The following is a 20245-nucleotide window of genomic DNA, read 5'->3' as shown; positions in this document are numbered from 1 at the left end:
AAACCCCCTCGGCAGAATAAAACCAGGACAATGCGACACGTGAAAGCTTGAGTTGGGCTTTTATTGCTCGTTTTTTTACATCACACACAAGAACAGTCAACACGTCTCATTTGGCCTCAGTTTCTGTAAATATGACACAAGTTTGTTTGTCGTGAACAAAACATACAAAGTGATATTTTCTTACATACGATGAATTAGTTTGGGTAAAGTCACTTCAATGGATTTCATTTGAATTTCAAGTTTGTTTTTTTTCTTTCTTCTCCTATAATGGATTATTTATTTGGGCTCGACGCATCATAATATTGCTCATCAGACTTAAATATTTGTGTTCAATATTTTTAACACAATTTTACTTTAATACACCTTCTGAATCAGCACAGTACATAAGACAGCTTTGGTTTTAAATAATTACCACCGACCTGAGAACAGGGGGAAACATTTGAATTTTTTTTTACTTTGGTCCCCGAAGAAACAGCACTTCAATAATTTCTACAGCAGAAATGAAGCTGTATTAAAGCACATTAGAAATAAAAGTGGGAATGTACTGAAATAAACTGGGACGTTGTCAATATTTTTACATTTAACTTCTCATTGGATTAAAAAAAGCTGTATATAAGGCCGACTTAGTCATATGAGCAACAAATTACAACAAAGCAGAGTTGTATCTGTGAAAACAGTGAATAATTAAATACAACAGGACAGAAGTTCATGTCTGAGTAGCCATCGGATTTAGAGCTGAACTTAGTTTTCTCCCCCTAATCTGTTTCCATGAGAGTCGAACTTTTCACACAGAAATAAATGAGTTAATAAGGAAAGTGATGTAGTGGCAGGTGAGAGTCTTTAACTCCACGGTACTGCAGTTTTATACGACTTAAGTACAAGTACAAACAAATATGAAGTGAAATTTCTGAAGAAAAGTCAAAAGGCCTTTTTCACTGAGGCTATATTTACTTGTCACAGTGAGTTAAACCTTAAATTAATGATACTTGAATTTAATTTCACACTTATTACTATATATTTAGGTCAAGTTAATCAGGATATGCAGTTTATTTGTCTTAACCTGGTTCACATCAGAATATTGGTGTCCATGTAAACGTGTCTAGCGTGCTGGGATTGTGCAGGACATCAAACTCATCTTCAACATTAACACCTGAACCTCCACGACCTCACACTGACTGAAAAAGGTGAGAAACTGCAGGAGAGCGACTGAGATTTTTGAGGTCAGCCCAAGACAAACAGTTTCACTTGATCTCACACACGTTACGCGCAAAAGCAAAACAAACAGGTGACGTCTGCATCACCGCTGCTGAGAGATTTGCTTCATGTTTCCGTCTGAACTCAAGTTATTACACCGGCACGCTCAGCGAAGTGTGCAACACTGTCGATGACGACAAGGACCTCGCAGACAAACACATACAATTTAGAAAAATAGCTCTTTAAGGTCATGACAGTAGAAAAATAGGTTTTTTCCCCCTCATGCACTAAATATGTCATTGTAATTAATATGCAGTGTTAACACAGCACCTGGTTTGTTTAGTTCAAATGTCGAGTGTCTCGTCCCCGAAGCAAACAGCAGCACACGGTGCCACAGCAGCAGGACAGGGGGAGCACCTGATCACAGAAACTGAAGCAACAGGGGCGACTGCAGACTTGTTCCTGAGAGCGACACCTGTCATTGTGGTTGAGGTGTCACTAAACATCTGGAGCCTGAGGCACAAATTCCAAAAGATGAACCACGTTAATTAAAACACTCTCAACCGTCTTGGCTCTAAGAGTGTTAAATACTGCGGTGTATGAACTTAAGAAGCCTCAGTTTTCCTCACAACCACATCGTTAAACACATCTAACGCCGGTTATTTTCAGCGTCATATAGCAAAAGGGGAATAAAAAAGCCCTCCCCCTCATATAAATAAAGTCTAAATACCAAAGGTGACAAAGTTTGCCACAAATACTCAACATTTTCAACTCGAAATATTTTTTGTTTAAATATTCTCATATAAAACAATGATCTTGTTTAATTAAAAAGTTTATAGGATACAATTTGTATCAACGAACAGAGGTGTCATCTGGCTACAGAGATATGATGCAGACCAGGGCAGAGTTTTGTCTTTACAAACAGTTCCTCGCACATTACAACAATCCCATTGGTGGAAATAATCATACAACTATTCCAGACAATAGATGCAGCCCAAAGTGCTTTACATTGGGAGAAGGAAACTTTATAATACTTTCGAAGAGAAGGCAGATAAATAAGAGGAAGTTGTTAAACAGATGAGGAATTGTTCCCCAACAGTCTTTAATGTAATGTGAAAGATATCGCTGTGTAAGCGTTTCTATATATAGCCTATTTCAAAGTTCGTATTAAACCCATAGACTGTAAAGATGATCGACAAACAATGGCGTTAAAATATCTCACATCCAGGTGGCGCCGTTTTGCACTTTTCAAGGGGGAGGGGTTTATGACTGCAGCCAGCCACCAGGGTGTGATCAAGGTGATTTGGCTTCACTTAAGGAGAGCTGTTATGTCGGCCATCTTTATTTACAGTCTAGGGTTAAACCAGGGAGTTTTAATCGAACCACTGAGATTAGTAGTTCCTCCAGGTGAAGTTTAGTGTTCCCACTAATTCACTTTTTCATTTTTTAGTTTTTTAGTTTTTCCCAGATTCCTGGCTTCTCTAACAGAACGGTACATGAGAGTGAGACCCTGCAGGAGGCAGCTACACTCTCCACTCGTGTGTCCGACATTCACACACGTTAAAAAGTTAAATTAACACATATTTCAGAATAGAATTAATGAAATGTTACCGACAATCTTCCACCTAAAACATTTCTGGGGACCGTGCTTTTGACAGTCACTCTGATGTGACTTTAATTTAAAGGATGGGAGACGAACAGAGGGCTGGTTATGGGGGTAAAAAAATCCACCCTGAAAGCTGACGTGAAGTCAGCTGAAAGACCTGAACGGTAACGGAGGAAATAATTCAAAACAGCTCAAGTTTTTCGACCGGACTTTTCGCCCTCTTCTTCTTGTGGTTGCTGCAAAGTTTCACTTCCCTGTCGGGGGAAATCCACAAAATATCAACAGCGCAGCTGATCTGCCACCTGTCAGCGTGAAAAAAACAAGAAGAAAACAACAAAGTAGGAATGTATTTACGATGAGGCAGAGACGATCAATTTTGTCGTCTCCATCTCTCACAGATGTCATGGACGAACTTGAGCAGAACTTATACCCTGATATGATTGCCCTCCCTCCCCCCAAAAAAACATGAACAAAAAGTGCCAAAAACATAATAAATTTAAAATATGTAAATAACTTAAAATATAACAAATAAATTAATTCAAACTGAACAACACTGTCACCCTTACACATGAAACGCTTCCCTAAGCACACTGGTGTCTTAAGTGCTGGAATTCAACATATAGAAAAATATGGCAATTTCCGGATTTCCCTTTACAAAAATACCATTAAAATTAATGACTCAACTTCCCTGCAGTGAAAACAAGCCGTCCATAAGCATTGCCGGCTTAAGGAGCCTTACATCTTATTGGTTCTGGCTTATGTGTGTCCAACCTGACGTAAATATATTAAGATAATTGCAGGGGATGACTCTGCAGAAGTGACCTCAGTCAGGACAAAGCTGTAACCTCATCCTCTCGGCTAAATTTGCGATTTCTCCATCAAAATTGCAGCTGCGAGCTCCTGAGCATCCATCACATGAGGGTTTCTGGTCATCACCATTCTCACTAAATCTGGAGGGAAGATGCCACACAAGTTAACAAACATCCTCTCTCTCAGGTCCTGGTATCGACCCAGGTTGGGGGGCTCCTGGTGCTGGGGCAGTGGGGGCAGGTGGCTTTTGTGGGGAGAGATGGACGTGAGGGACAACTGCGGGAGCGGTGGAAGACTTGATGACGAGAGGCCGCGGGGCGATGAGTGAGCTTCCCTCCCCCTGCTCTGCAAGGTGAACAGATCATAGCATGGCTTAGGCGACTGCTGGTATTGGGGCTCCCAGTTTATGTGCGGCAGTGGTTGTTGGTTTAGGGAAGTGTAGTTTCTTCTGGAATGAAGTGGTGACCCTTCATACACTCGGGAGTCCGGGAAACCACCATCCTGCCAAAGGGAGCCCATCAGATTTCTGCCAAGCGAGGAGCTCTGAGAATGGGAGTGAGCAGGAGATGTTTGGGGTGGGCATCGTGGACTAGCTGGCAATTCCCCTGGAAAACTGCTCAGTGACGGATGCCGAAGGTGGGGTGCAACATAGGCTGAAGGGCTTTTGAAAGGATGTGGAGATGCGTGACAAGTAACAGAAGGTGAAGGGTCTTCCAAACCAAAACCATGTTGTCTTTGCAAAGCTAAAGGAACGGGATAGCCATGAGGAGCACGTTGGCCCAATCCAGGTGGGACACGACTTGTAGGATGGGGGTACTGGCCAGAGCAGTGATGATGGTGATGAGGATGGTGGTGGTGATGGTGGCACTTGGGGCCGTCATCTAATAAGGGGTCAGGGGAGAAAGAGTCCGAGCTGACGCTGCCTTCGCTGCTACAATCTGACAGCATCGATCCTGCTCGCAGATCAGCTGGGAAGAAGCATTCAAGACTTTGTGGCACAACCAGATTGAGGCCTGAATATGCCTTTGCCAGTGAGCTGTAGCCCACCTCCGGAGACTCACATCTGTGGTAAGTGTCGGGCTGACTTGGTCCCGAGGCCCCAGCAAACCTGGAACTGCCTCCACCGCTACCCCCAGGGTATTCCCATTTGTCCAGGTTTCCTAATGAAGGAGGTGCCCCTGGAGCAGGATACCCTAAAAAGTTGCTGCTACAATTACTGCTGCTGCTGCTGCTGCTACCCCTCCGTCCTTCCACTTTGGACTGGACCCGAAGCCGATCCTCCAGGAGGTCAGTGAACGAGCTTCGTGGGCTGGGGTTTGGCCGTTTCTTTGGAGTGCCCTGACTTGGCTCGGCCTCAGCAATTCTGTGACCTTGACCAGGACTTTGGCTCTTTATCATCAGGGTGTCTTCCAGCAGGCCTCTGGAAGTCACTGATGAAATTTTGGCACTGGCTCGGAGCTCATCAGCCACAGCACGCTGGGGCTGGCTGCCCCTTTCAGGATGGTAAAACTTGCACTTGTGACCATATGTGCACTTCTTCCCTACAAGAAGAAAAAAGAAAAGTTATGATTAATGTGCGACATGTTTGTGGAAAGTATTCGTTTCTTTTTTAACTTGTATTATTTCACTGCTCTTGAGCAAAGTCATTATCTCTAGTATTAAAATACTGAGTGTTCATATTATATTTAGAGGCTGTTACATGAATAGATATTTTACCATAAGGGCACGGCTGCTTCCTGTGAATAACAGGCCTCTTCCTTAGAAAGTTGTCCAGACTGGGTCCATGACGTCCTAGTGGGTCATCTGGTGGCATGAATCTAAAAACACACAGTTAATGGGTTAAAATGGTGGTAAACCCCACATTTTCATCATGCATCAGTGAGGATTCATCGACACTAACAGCCGCAACAGAGGCTGCATCTCGGATATGCTGCAGTGAGGAACCCTAATGATGCCTGTATTCAATGTTTGGGATCATAATACATTGCCTGTGCCTGCTAATTTTTACAGTGCATTCAAATGCCAAGTGAAACCAAATGCTTGGTGATCTGAGCTAAAAGAACAAAAGCTCAAACGCTGAAAAAGATAGTATCTACGGCGTAAAGAGGGGATTTGATCACTGGAGCAAAAAGTAAAAGAGAAGTGTTGAGGAAATGAAAGTGTCTGATAAGTAAAAGAGACATTCTCAGATATTTGCCCTGCAAGAAAATATTGGCTGCAACAATGGATTGTTAAAGTGCATTTTAGTTTTGGGACACAAACTGGTTATTTCTTGGACTTGAACTAAAGATTTTGAAGTCAAAGCATTTCTGAGTCTCTTACTTGTCATTGACAAAGGAGTACATCAGCAGACGCTCATCGATGAATTTCTTCCACTCTGGCTTCTCATTGGCAAGGTCACGGTAGTTGTCGTTAGAGACAATGATGCCATCGGACTCGTAGGCCAGTTTGACGATGAAGCGGTCGTCGTAGCAAACCACACGACGCCCCTGCACACGTCGAGATGGAGTGAAAACCAGGATCTTCTCTTTCTCTAGTTGCCTCAAGATCTCCTGGTCTGAAGAGAGAGAGAGGATGTGATGGTAAATCAGAGAGGATAATAAATTAATCACAAAGCACATTTTCTTTCTAAAAATTGAAAGCTACCTGTGATGAGAGCGTCGGGCCGTGACTGCTCTTTTCTCCAGGCAGGAACAAAAACAGTGATGTCACGGTGACCTCGTTCTAAGAACCAATCCACAGCCAGCTGGATGCCTTGACACGAGAACACTTCCTTATTTCCGTGACTGCAAGAGCAGATAGAACATGTTAAAGGCAAATTCAGTAAGATAAAGGTAAACAAAGGAGTTTCCCAAACTGCATGGTACAGAGCCTTGGATCCAAAGCTCATAATGTTACAAGCGTCTTTCAGACGTTTTTAACAGAATGTCACAGAAAAAATATTTTCTCACTGAACATCTGTGCCTCTGTGGTTTTGATTACAGCCATGGTCCACTGGTTGAGGAATTTTTGTTACCCATATACTTCCTATGTCTTTAACCACAGTATTGAAATCAGAAGATGTAGATAAATGCCACACATATTTGGCAAAAGCTGACTTCCCCAAATAAGCTGACAGGGAAACTCTAAGATAATAATAACTTGAAAATAGATCATGTTAGTGAATAATAACCATTCTTTGACTGTATCAAACTAAGAGTTGTCATCATCATGTGAAACCTCCAAAACCTCAAAAAGCTTCTCTTCCTCACCTCATGGCTACATTGCTCCCGTCCACCACAACAGGCCGAAGGTTTTCTTTGTCCTCCAGCAGCTGGGACGGACACAGCAGCCGACATGAGTCCAGAGAGGAGCTAAAGGAGGAGGAGGAGGAGGTGGAGGAGGAGGCCAAAGAGGATGATAAAGATGTGGAGGGAGACTGGGAGACAGTCACACCTCCGTGCTGCTCCATCTCTGTCTTGGTTCCCAGTTTGACCAGCTCTCCCAGGACGTCATTAATGAGTGCGTGTGTGCCCAGTTTCCTGAGCACCAGCAGCACCAGCTCCTCGGAGTAACCGAGCTTGAGAGCAAACTCCACCTTGGTGCGGCAGTCAGTGACGGGGTCGGTCGGAGCTGATGTTTCTGGCTGTGTCAGGTCCAGCCTGACCGGCTGACAGGCAGTGGAGGACTCTTGGTGGTGTAGGTGAGGCTGATCTCGATGAGGATTTTGAAATTCGGACCGATTCTGGATTCGCTCATCTTCACTGTCGGATACTGCACTCTCCTCCGAGAAATTACTGCAACTACTGCTGCTGCTATAGCTTGAGTGAGTACTAAAACTAGTACCACTACTACCTATACTGTTGTTATGTGAGGAATCAGCTCTGACCTGCGAGATTCCTACATTCCCTGCATCGGTTGCGGTGCTCAGACTCCCCTGACGCTCAGCACCTTCCACATGTAGGTAGTCCAGATCCAGCTCCAGGCTGAGGATGTGGCCTGTCCCATCCTCCAGATGGTCCTTCAGGCCCATGAAGCCGTCTCATACATCCAGCTCCACGCCCTCCGTGACCTCCCGGGCACCTAGGCGACCCCACCGTTACTGCAGATGGTTTACAGTTCCCTGGGAGTGAAGCTTGAGGGAGAAACAAGAAAGGATGGTTAAGTTATGGAGAACTGCATTCAAGTGGAAGTATGCAAGAAAAGCTGCCCATCATGTTTAAAGCTCACCTCACTCTTCTCAGATTATTCTGCAAAACACCTACAGACAACCTCTTCTTCTAACAAGGACAAAGCCTTTTGCAGCATCGTTTCCCTGCACCCAGGATCCACCATGACCCAGCTCCACCCATATAGTTTGCATATTGAGATCTAACCACACAACTGACAAAACAAGAACATTTACTCACACCCCAAGGATACATAAGTGAATTTCATTAGGTCTATTGGCTGCACCACCTCTAATGATTTGCATTTTAGCAGCTCAGACCTGAGACAAGTGACTGCAAACCTCACCTGTCTTGGCATCGTGTCTTGGCCAATATTCAACAACATTCAAAACCTTGTGGTTTCGCTCATTCATGATGAACACGTGAAGAAGACACCTGACCCCGGCTGCAATTTAAGTTACGAACCCATTCTGCTGATACAGAAAGAGCACGATTCAGCCTCTTCCAGGGTTATCAAATAATCTAAAGTGTTTTAAAACCTACAGGTCTTGAGGATCAAAAAAATGCTTCTGATTGTATTAACTAACTAAGATGTCCCTTCTTGAAATCACACAGTCATAATGTAAAAGGTTCAAAGCAGTTTGAACTAATATCAAAATACTCGTAGTAAAGTTCACCTGTGAAACTCAATCAGTCTTTGAAGCATAAAACACAAGACGTAAGTTTTCCAACCCTAAAGTCAAGACAAAGCTGTGGTTTCCACTTCAGTGTGAAAGTGAATGAAGCCGTAATGATCCTTTGGACCCGTATTCTCCACAGAGTGACCTGCTGCCCTCGGGGGGGTCCACGCAGCGGCTGAAACAAAGAGCGATCTGCTGCTGTGGGAAATTGCTCAGTGACCCCTTAAAAAAACAACATGTGTTCCTTTGCTCGCTCATCGCCACAGTATTAAGGGCACACAAACACACACACATGAAAACACACAATTAAATAACCTTACTTTACAAAGGGTTCCTTTAAGCGTTCTTTGTAATCAGTTCTACTTTCAGTTTTGTTTGTTTGATGCATAATTAAGTACAAGATCAGGCCTTTTGTTCATTGTGTTGCAGATTATCTAAAATATGAACAAAGTACTCATTCTTTCAGTCGCCTATACTTGGAAAAAAAACCTGTTCTTTATAGACGGTTTTGCAGACATCAGCTGACAGTGAAGTTGTGTGATACCTGGAGTCTATATATCACCTGAGATCACTGGTACGATGTGAAAAGAGAAGGTGCTCGACTGGAAATAACCTCAAAGGGACGTCCACGGCATCAAACTGCTCTCAGGACTGTCAAAAAACGATTTAGAAATGTCTCAGCTTTGTTCCTGCTCACTAATACAGGGAAAGTACACACGGGGGAAATTGTGAGTGAGGCAGCAGAAAATAAAGTGGATCCACGTGACTTCACTGAAGAACAGCCACCGTGGCCACAAGCAGCGATAATTACTTTAATGTGGTTTTGAGATAATCAGATACTGGAAAAATTGACAAGATCACTTTGTCAAGTCAAACCTGAACTCAGAAGTTGGGGGAAATATTTGTGCATGGGTTTCAAAGCTGCTGATGTAAATGCTTATAAACCAATTAACATATTTTAAATAGTAGCTTTTAGAATTAAATTGTCAAATGTTAACTTTGTCACTTGCAATGTTCATCTCACAGAAGCACCTAAAATCTTGTTAAACCAATACAGACGTTTTAATGAGTGACATGCATAAGTTTTAACTGCTCCACCTGATCCTTTTCTTTGCTCTTTGTTACTATGCAGATATTCCAGAGATGTGTCGAGGCTTATTCAAATCCTCTAAACGCACAAATTCATGACAGGTTGTTTCCAGCATCGTGTTTTTTCCACTTTCTGACGTCACAGCACATGAACACACCAGAGATGGAACCTTGACTTCACAACTCAGGCAACTCGGGCAGATTGAGAGGTTTTCCATGATTCCTCTTTTAATAAAATCATTTTCCTTTTGTTAATCAGGTGCGCGGACTCGGAGCGAGAGGAGAATGGAGAAACAGGCAAGAAACAGCAAAATGTGTGTCCTCTTAACTCGGGTTAACCCTAAACTTTGGTCAAGTTTTTACCATTAATTAATACAAACTTCAAAGCTTGATTGTCTGTTTTCTGCACTTTGGGCCTTAGAAAAACAAAACATCTGCCTTTGACAAAATATTTGAGGCCTCCAGCACTAACAGTGGAATTGTTCCGATTAGAAATGCTTTGTATTTCAACTTGTCACTAAGAAGAGGACGTTTGCTTGACTGGAATAAACATTACTCAAAACATTATTCCGTGCAGACTTGTTTTTATCCACCAGACTCTGTGTGGTTATATTTCAGAGACATGTAGTGAGAAGTTCCTTAGATGTGGGGTTAAAGTGCTGCAGAGTAGGGGCCTCTTTATGTCCCGACTCCTCGTGTCTAAGCTGCCGCGCCGCTGTTTGTCAGCCTGAATGCCACAAGAGAGCTGGAATAATTTAGTCCGCCAACAACAAAAGAGGCACAAAAGGAAGGAGTGAGAGTGTGTGTGTGTGTGTGTGTCAGGGGGTTGGGGAAAGAAGTGTGTCTGGCTTGCCGTCCTTCAACAATGCAGCTGCCACCCAATCTGTCCTCCTCTGACGGGAGCATTGTTCTCAGGGCCTGAGCAGCGTGCACAGACGGAGACTGGGTGGGGGGGGGTTTAAACCCATTCACCCCCCACCAACACTCTCACACACTCACACTCACACACACACACACACACACACGCTCATTCACATGATGCCTGATAATGCAGCAGTCACACCAGCCTCAGGCACAAGTCGTCGGACAGAATCTCTGAGGAGTCAGCAGAAATATGACAGACACACAGCAAGTGTAAATCACCCGATCAGAGGCATTCAGCTACTGTCTGTCTGTTCGTTGTGGCAGGAATTCACAGCCTTTGATTTCAGAAACTAACAAGGAGCTTTACAAATAAATATAATGTAAAAAGGTACGAAAAAAATATATTAAATCTGAAAGAATCCAAAATATATTTTAAAAAAGTGGACAAAAGACGACTGAATTAAGTCTAATTAAGTGTCAAATATTTGCTTTAGTTTAATATTTACTGATGGAGTTAGATATTCAGTAACTAGACGTGCTTTGTTGTAGCATGGAAGTATATTAAATTAATCTAATTTAAAAAACGTTTTACAGAATTAACTACTATGACTGTGATAGTCTATGTTATCATTCCTGAGTTGAGGCGAAACTCAATAAAGATCCTCATAAAATTCTTATAACACAATTTTAAAGTATTTGATTTAAAATTTGCCTTTTATTGCTGAACCATCATTATTACAGATCTTATCTAATAGTATATTAATGCATTAATATTAAGCTCAATAAGCTTTATAAAATACAGAGAACAGATATTTTCTACTTAGACCTAGTTTAATGTTCTGCAGAGTAAAATGTTCAGCACCATCAACATCTGCTACTTAAATAAATGTTCACACAGTATGATTAGGGATTTGCAGGAAGATATTTTTAACAACATGATTCTGTTTTTAAAAAATGTCAAAGCGATATTGTGGAAAATGAAACACACTATTTCAGTAAATAATACCACAGGCCTCCAAACTGTGTTCTGCGCATATCAAAACTACGAAGTGATCACATGAATGAACAGCATCGTGGATTTTCATATTTTAAAAATGGCTGAACAAAGATTTTCTGTATCCAGAAATATTGGTTTGTAGTTATAATACATATTAAGTTACATTCATGGCTTCACAGCTTGTCTGAACATTTGAAAACAGATTTGAAATACTATATACCTATTTTCATCTGCTAGGAATTATATAACGTTGTTAATAAAACCTTCATTTTACCACTAATCAGGGTTTTTAATTCCAAATGTATAACTCAGAGAGAATGAGTAAGAGGGAGGTGTGAATCCAGAGAGCAGATGCAGCCTCGACCTCAGTGACCCAGCCTGCCTGCGCTGCCTCTGCACTGTCTCCCTCCCTGCATGTCACGATCCAGGGTTAAGGAGGGATGAGCTCCCCCGAGGCCAGACCGAGGGAGCACCGGTCCCTGAGGGCCACCGGATGGCTGAGCCCAGTGGTGAACCAGTCTGCCACACCGGTGACCGGCTGGGAGGGGGGACAAAGGGGGGTGTGGAGGGTGGGGTTGTATATCTATATCTATATCTATATATATATATATGTGGGCAACAGGGGCAACAGATGCCTGCTGAAGCCACAGGGGACCCCCGTGAAAGCATCCTCCTCCTCCCCCTCCTCCCTCGCTCCCTCTCCTACTGCTGCCCTGCAACTGGTGGTGTCCATATTCGTCCTCAGCGACACATATCACCACTGTCTGTCATGTGAAACTCTGAGGTAGGGGGTGGAGGGTATCGCTCTCACTTTCCCCTCCTGAGCTGTGCAGACTCTCAGTCGAGTCTGGTGCTGCCTCCGTGTTAATCACGAAACCCAGGATCAGACTCGTCAAAAGCCACATCCAATTATATTGTAACCGTTAATTACTCTGTTCTCTAATTGGTGAGGGATTCATTCAATAGGAGGGAAATGAAACTGTTCCTTATGTTGTGGGAGAACCCCAAAAAACACCAAGTCTTTCAATTTCACTTTATAATCAAACAATATATTCCTCAAAATTACACTGGAATGAAAATGGAATAATAACAATTGTTTGTCCATAAATTTAACAATTTAGTTTAAATAAAGTGATTTGCAATGTTTTACTTGTAAAAGAGATTTGAGAGTTTTCTTGTCTGGGTCACATTTATTCACATCTGCACATTTAGGTTGTTGCTTCTGTTAAACTGATTACCACTTATCAGCCACAACATGTTTTTTAAAATTATGGTCAAGTGTTTTTGACTTTTATTCTCATTTTTAAACCTTACAGATTGTTGAAAGTAAATTCAGCCGTGTATTCACATTGATGAGCCACAACCACACCACTCTAATGTTAAAATAGTGTGGCTGAACGCTGTTGATCTTTTTGGTGAATGTAGTCATGGAGATTTTATGATTAAGAACTATAATCAAACATCAATCGAAACAATAGCAGCAGTATCATTCAACATGCAAAACTCAGGCTCACACAAGGCAAACACTCAGGTAAATATAAAACACAAACACTTACCACACAGCTCCAAGTGAAACAGCAAGCCAGCAAAAAAGTTTTTTAAAAAAACTCTTGCAATGCCTCCTCTCAAATGTCAACTTTGGCCATTTAAGCTGCGAGGCAAGGAAGAAGAAACTTTCCAGAGTTGGTGAGAATAAAATACGCCTGCATGTGCAACAGAATTCCTTTTTAACGCAAAAAAGGGGGAATTTCAGTATCCACCAGAGAACTGGAAAAAAGTAAAGCTGTCAATCCAACTGGGTTTTATAGTGCAGCAGCAATCCTAAGAGGTCAGCCTCCAAGCTCTTCTTTTTGGTTGAGAAGCAGAGTGCAGTGTCCTGAAGCTGCAGGTTTCACAGTGTGAATGACAACAGATGGAGTGTGAGGCATCTACCATCCCCTCCTCTCACAGAGGCGGCCCTCCGACCAATAACAAGGCAGGAGTCTGACCACAAACACACACGTCTCACTTTCTTGTGTTCACCGAAGCTAAATCTGTACACAGCAGTCAGCCAACTCTCCACCAATAAAAAGGGACTTTAAGATAAACTAGGATAACTCCACCCTCTCCACCCCCCACCCAAAACCTCACAGACACACACACACACACACACACACACACACCACCAGCCCATCCGCCGGCTTGAGCCATGAATGGACGAGAAGGCGTGAGCTGACAATGGTGAGGAGAGGGACACAAAGGAGGGTCCTCGGCGGGCAGCTGCACACAGACACACCATGCTCAGGGCCATTACACACACACACACACACACACACACACACACACTTGTGCACATATTCCCTTGCACACACACAAATACAGATACATGAGGAGAAAGAGCGAGTAAAAAAAAAAAAAACCAGGACCCAGAATTGAGCCGTGCGGAACACCTGGCTCACTGAGGACGGCTGCTGCCTTCGACCTCTTTGTTTCATGGGTGGGGGATTGGTTTGACTCAGACAATGAGACAAATTATGTTAAAAGTAGTGTGTGCTCCCAAAATGGGTGTTGGAAGTGCAATTGCCTGTGTGTGTGTGTGTGTGTGTGTGTGTGTGTGTGTGTCTGACAGAAAGTTAGCAGGTGGAAAGAAGAAGCTGTGAAGCGAAAAAGCCTTCAAACTAACAAGCGGCAGAAAAGGAGAAGAGTAGGAACAGACAGAAAGCAAGAGAAGGGCTTTATTGTTTGGACACGGCCCTGATAAATGGCGGCGTGTTTTCAAAGGGGTTTTCATTTTAGGCTCAGAGGAATAGAAATAAAAGACTGGCTGCGTGTCAAGCTGGACTTTAACAGATCAAGTTACCAGGCGTTTTAACCTTAAGAGAGAAGGAGATCGGTTTTTTTAAGTAAGTCAGAGAATCAAGTAAAATTCATCCTCTGGGAACCATGAAAGTCTGGACAGTGATCTTTATTGAGATTTAGGACATTTCCTTTTGGTCCTAAGTGGTGGATAAACCAATATTTCCATAAAGTCATGATGCAACTTTGTTACTTTCTGTCTGTTTGGGGTATTAATTTAATTATTCAATTATTTTTTCATCCTGGAACCCCTGTGTTCTGTCTTTATTCCTTTATTTGGCTAAAAAAGACAAAACAATTTTAACCCACCAAACTTATAAATATCCACATGCAAACATGACACATAATGTGCAGCCTGTGCAGGCCTTTGCATGTTTTACCGAAACAAACATTAAAGCATCTTCAGACCCACTGATGTGTTTAACTCCTCTGGTGAAAAGGATGTCAGAAAAGTTTTCCTCAAACAAGAAAGTAAACAGGGGCCGCAGATCACCTGGTAAAGTGGGGCCTCAATAAACTGAGGCTTGAGTCTTCTCTTTACACTCTGAACCTGACCTCTGAATTCAACATGACAGATTTACAGTGGAAACAAAGGCAAAAGAATATCCATAAAAATATATTTTTGAAAAAAAAGTGTGACAAAATGGAAGAGCTGTCAGTCAAAACCCACTTTGTACTGAGATAACAGTTAAAAAGCAACCAAGCATCTTCTGGAAAGTCCGAACCAGAGAAATGCAAATGCTGAGCGTAACATTACCCTCATCAGGGTTGGTTGGTTATTTAAATTCATTCTAGTAAATGTCATTGATATTGTTCAAGTCGACTCCATGGAACACGGTGTCTGATCGGCCTCATCAGTTAGAAAGACTAGTTTTGAGTTATTTTACCGAACACGCCTGCAGCGTGATTCATGGATATTATCATTCCAGACACATTGGGGCATGCGAATGGTTTGAAGCATGTGAACAGTACTGGATATTTAAGACTCATGCTCCGTGGCTGCATTTTGTGCTTCTACCTTTATTCAAAATATAAAAACTCATGAAACCTTATAAGAATATAAACTGTTCACAGATTAGCTTCCACTGGAATATTTAGGAAGCTGCATGTACATCTGTATCTTGTCATGAATGTAGTTTTCATTGTTCCTCTGTGGGTGGGCACTAAGTTACAAACCAACAATGTATCGTCATTACAAAGCTAAAACAATGCTGTCAGTCAAACAGTTAATTTATAACATTACAGTCACTTCAGTGCTGATTTTGCTCCCGCATCCTCCCCTGCCCCCGCTCCCCCCCTGACTTGCAGTGACTCCTTAATTGGGGCTCAGCTGACAGGTTTTTCCCTCAGGGAGCAGGAGCCATGTGGACCATCTGCTTCTAATCGCAGGATGAACAGGTGTCCTGCTCCCCGCCGCACCGAGCCTCTCCAACACAGCAAAGTGCAGCACGGCGCTGGGAGACTGCTGTTTACACAAGATAAATCTGAGTAGTTCTGTTTGACCTGTGCTCGTTTCTACCTCAAACACAAGAGGAGACATATGGATACACAACCTTATCTGACGGAGTGATCACGGCCGACGAACGTTTGACCAGTGCATCTATGCAACTGAAATATTGAGCAAAAACAGATCCATGTATTTTTAATAATCCAGAATCATCAGTTTCTGTGGGAGAGAGTTGTAAAGGCAAATTTAGAGAAAATGTAATCTAGGAACACAGTGTGTGAGTTAAGATTAAAACCATGAGACTGTAAGAAACGTTACATGGCTTTTAATTTGGAACGATCGATGCAGAAAAAACAAGACAAATCAGGCTGGTGTGTGTGTGTGTGTGTGACAAAACCTGTGTATCTCTGAGCAGAGTTGTTTGGATCGACTCCCGTTGAACTGGTGAATTTAAAAATGGTTTCGTCAGGGAACTGTTGGTTTTTGGTTTGAGGTCTGTGGTCTACTGAGAGCTACTGCGCTTTTATTTGAGATCGTAGATGGATGCAAACACTGCTAAATAGAATCAATAACTATTTTATGATTCGTACAACAAACTAAGATGCTAAGTATATGGAGGAACATATGATGTTCACATAGAAAGTCGTCAGACAGCTTGTACAAACACAAAGAATAGAAATATTTGCAGTGGATCCAGTTGAGAGAGATTGTAAAACAATGTTAAATGTCTGCAGGTGTATTCTGTGTGTTTGTGTCTAATATCTGAATCTTTGTGTCCGCCCTGCTAATTAATTGATTCATGTCCTCAGCGCTCATTTAGCACCACACTGGAACACCACAGATCGAATAACAGCCTATTACACAACCAGCCTCCACCTTAGAACTCATGTTTCACTGCAGTCCCCTCCAGATTACTCCGAACGCCCAGTGTTATCCTGAGCGACGAGAGAAGACAGAGGAACAGGACGGAAGAAAGTGTATGTGTGATAAGAAAAATCCACACGGAGGGGTGAACGTGTGCCGCTAAAGGAACAGCAGGAGCCGAGGCTCACTGCGTAGACACCGATCCAGGCAGCGGGGATTACTGCAGCCCCTTAATAACGCCTGAGAGGTGGCTACAGGGGGAAGAAGCAGTCGTCCAGCTGGTATCATCCACACACACTTTACAGACATAATGCTATTCTAACAGCCCCCACACATGCTCCTATACCTATGAAGAGGGAAGCCAAATAAACAGGGCCAGGCCACATGGTGTGTGTGTGTGTGTCGAGGGGGATGGGACGGGGTCATCAGACTTTGAAGGCACAAAAGGTTGGCCTTAGGCCCAATGCCCTATGGGTCATCTGAGGAGGCAAGGAGGCATCATGGAAACACACACACACACACACACAGACACACACACACCACCTGCTGTTCACCCAGGCTCGTGTTTGGTGTAATGAAGATGGAGTGATTCAGCAGCCGGACACATTGCTGGGATTTACCTCCTCATTCAGGCCGATAAAACTAAAACCTGCTCTGCGTGTTTGGAATCCTAGTTTCATGTGCAAATGTAGGATTTCATCTGAGGATCACTTCAATCAACAGTCCGTCCTAATGGAACGCACGGTACCGTGTGTTCAGACGCACACTGATGACATGACTTCACCCCTGGCTCCGCTGTCTCTTTCAGTTACGTTTCAGGAATTAAACCCATTTGGTCATTTTCATAATAGATTTCAAAATAATGTAATATTTCGAGAATAAAGTCGTAATATAATAGTTAAGAAATCTTGTTTTGAGAATGAAGTTGTACTTTCCCCAGAAAAAAGTCATAAGATTACACGACTAAAGGAAAATCTAAGTTGCAAGGAGAACCATGAACTTATCCCAGTTTCACTCCTCCTGGATCTAAAACCTTGAACCAGTCTCATTGTCCACATAATGGACGTTTCCTTCTTCAGAATTCTCTCAGTTTCTTGAACAATCTTTTTAAAGTCTGATGAGCCCAAAGTATTTTTTACAAGATCATTTATAATCCTCTAAAATGACACGCAGCATAAAATAATATATAAACAATTCTCGCGAATGTCTCTCTTCTGTAATCTCCTTCCTTTAAGTGGCCCAATAATAACATTCCGCAAAATTACTGCCACGGTCTACACGCACAAACTTCCACCAGCACAATGACACACGACGTAACGCGCGTCATTGAAGGTTGAAGAGTGCTTCAGCAGAAATAACAAAATTAAACACTTTGCTGTGACTTATACAGCATCTGGTTTCCTGGAGAACGAAGATCTTCAGATGCCAAAAAGACGACATCAGGAAATGATCAACAGAACTTTTCATGGAATCTTACATTCATAGTTCTACTGTCAAGAGCGCGCACACACACACACACACACACACACACACACATTCACACACACACACATTCACAGCTCCCTTATTAAGTCATGATATATCGTCCCCACAGGGCCTGGCCTATTGAACATTGTGAGTTTGTGTGTGTGTGTGTATATTAGCAAATTCCCACATTTACATATATCTTGGTGCATAAATGTGTGTGTGTGTGTGACTGTGCAGGTGCATGAAAGTGTGTGTGTGTGACATCAGGGCGAGTGCCAGGTCAGAGGGGTCAGCAGGGAACAAAAGCACGGAGCAGCTCCCAGCTGCCGGGCCAAACATCATCCAGCGAACCCTTCCCCTCCCATCCCCCTTCCTTTTCACTGGGAGTGTGCCACAGTCCCGCTTCTGCTGACGCATTCATTTAAAACACACACACACACACACACACATATATACACACAACATGTGTCCCGCCTGGCAGTCCACAGTCACAGTCTAGAGCTCGCTGGGTAAAAAGGCACATGGGGACACACGCAGAACAGACATGGATGCAAATCCAGAACACCGACTACAACCAGGATTCATAGTCGAGCATGTGACACTTTTGTTTGGTGATTACAACTAATCGGGAGGTGATCTTATGTAAAGTGCCTTGAGATAAATGAATACTATGATTTGACGCTACACAAATGAAGTTAAATTGAATCTGTTAAGGATAGGAAACACAAAACTTTATAAAATAAACTGTGAATGATTTATAAACTAGAATTGCAAGATAGGACTTTTTTCACCACATACATCAGGCGTGCTCGGAGGACTGATGTCTGCGAGTGTGTGGTGTTTGGTGCAGGTGTCATCGACTTCAGTCGCTGATCACGTTTTCTGTTTCCCATTATCACAGCTGTCAAACCACAGTGAGAGTGTGAGCTGTTGTGTCACTGAGGATCGGCTGAGTCACCGAAGCAGACACATGATGACACGAGGCCGTCTGAAGCCAGATATCTGTCAAGACGCAGTCAACATGCTCGATTTGCATCTAAGCAAAAGGAGCTCAAACAAAAAGGAGCTGTGTGTGTGTGTGTGTGTGTGTGTGTGTGTGTGTGTGTTTTACAACCTATACACCTTGCACTGCTCCCACATTATACAACATGTCTCTCTCAGGTTTTCAGCCAGTTTAACTGTGCAACAATCACTTTCTATCAGTGGAGATACTTTTGATATATGTGTAATACACTGTGTATATTTTATTTACAATGTACACCTTTCTGTTTTGTATTGTTCCTTTTGTTTATATATTTTTTACTCTTATCTTATCTTATCTTATCTTGTTTTATCTTATCTCACCTCCTCATGGGTGTGTATGTGTGAGTGTCTTTGTGATAAAACAATATAGAAATAACAATTGTCATTAATTCTATATTTTACCCATATGATTATTGATCTCATGTGTTTGTGTTGTGCTTATTATATTCATGATGCTGTTTTATTATCTCTATAGGAACTTAGTGATTGAACTTTCACCTTCTCATACATTTTTACATTGTCCTGCAAATCGCTTGTATTTTCTGACACTGCTTTGATTATTTTTAAATCTTCTGAAAGTGTCAGTAATAGATTGTGTGTCAGAAATAAAATGAGAACTTACTTTCACACGACATCCATCCTGTCCAGAGGCAAATCCCCCATCACACACACACACACACACACACACACACACTATCACATCGAGACAATTACTCTGGAAGAGCTGCTCCTTCAATGAACAACTGAGAGAGAGAGAGAGAGAGCGAGGGAGAGAGAGACCTTGTGGCCCACCAGCCTCAGTGTCTCCACCCAGTGGCCATGATCATTTAATATCTAAAGTCAAACCTTTTTAAATCTTTATTTTATTTTAATTAGGCCTGATTCTGTTTTATGACTCTTTTCACATCGGCCATTATTTCATCTTGTTAATTTTTCTTCTTCTGTGTCTTCTGCATTTTTCATGTCGTGATTCTAAAGTACACGGATCGACACATGTTGTTTTGAATGTTACGTGTAAATGAACATGACCTCACTTGACTTCACTCGACAAACTTCTTGCTTCTGCGGTTTTATGAATTGAAGCCTAGGTCTTAATGCACCGCACTGACTCATTAACACCCTTTTTTTTCTTACAACGTCTCACCCCTTGAAATAACTATATTGGTTCTGTTTATATTCAGGAATTTGTATTTCTGGTGTGCAGCATCAGTGAGTGAGCCT

General features: G+C 42.5%; 1 protein-coding gene across 3 annotated transcripts; it reads right to left on the bottom strand.

Moving 5' to 3' along the window:
• Positions 1-42: 42 nt before the first annotated feature.
• On the bottom strand, positions 43-19768 carry LOC109642049 (probable ribonuclease ZC3H12C). 3 transcript variants are annotated; one of them, XM_069532385.1, is made up of 6 exons: positions 19647-19768; positions 6862-7724; positions 6257-6396; positions 5933-6167; positions 5327-5427; positions 43-5151 (listed from the first exon to the last, which is right to left on the bottom strand). In XM_069532385.1, the coding sequence occupies exons 2-6, from the start codon at positions 7620-7622 to the stop codon at positions 3659-3661; spliced, it is 2730 nt and encodes a 909-aa protein (XP_069388486.1). In that variant the 5' UTR covers positions 7623-7724; positions 19647-19768; the 3' UTR covers positions 43-3658. The 3 variants fall into 3 exon arrangements, with proteins under 3 accessions (XP_069388486.1, XP_019962248.2, XP_019962249.2); XM_020106689.2 differs by lacking the exon at positions 19647-19768 and adding an exon at positions 12945-13377; XM_020106690.2 differs by lacking the exon at positions 19647-19768 and adding an exon at positions 7820-8247.
• Positions 19769-20245: the final 477 nt, after the last annotated feature.

This window comes from Paralichthys olivaceus, chromosome 10 (genome assembly GCF_024713975.1).
Source record: "Paralichthys olivaceus isolate ysfri-2021 chromosome 10, ASM2471397v2, whole genome shotgun sequence".
In the NCBI taxonomy this organism is placed as follows: domain Eukaryota; kingdom Metazoa; phylum Chordata; class Actinopteri; order Pleuronectiformes; family Paralichthyidae; genus Paralichthys; species Paralichthys olivaceus.
The sequence above is the reverse complement of the archived record's forward strand: the minus strand, read 5'-3'. Positions and strand labels throughout refer to the sequence as shown.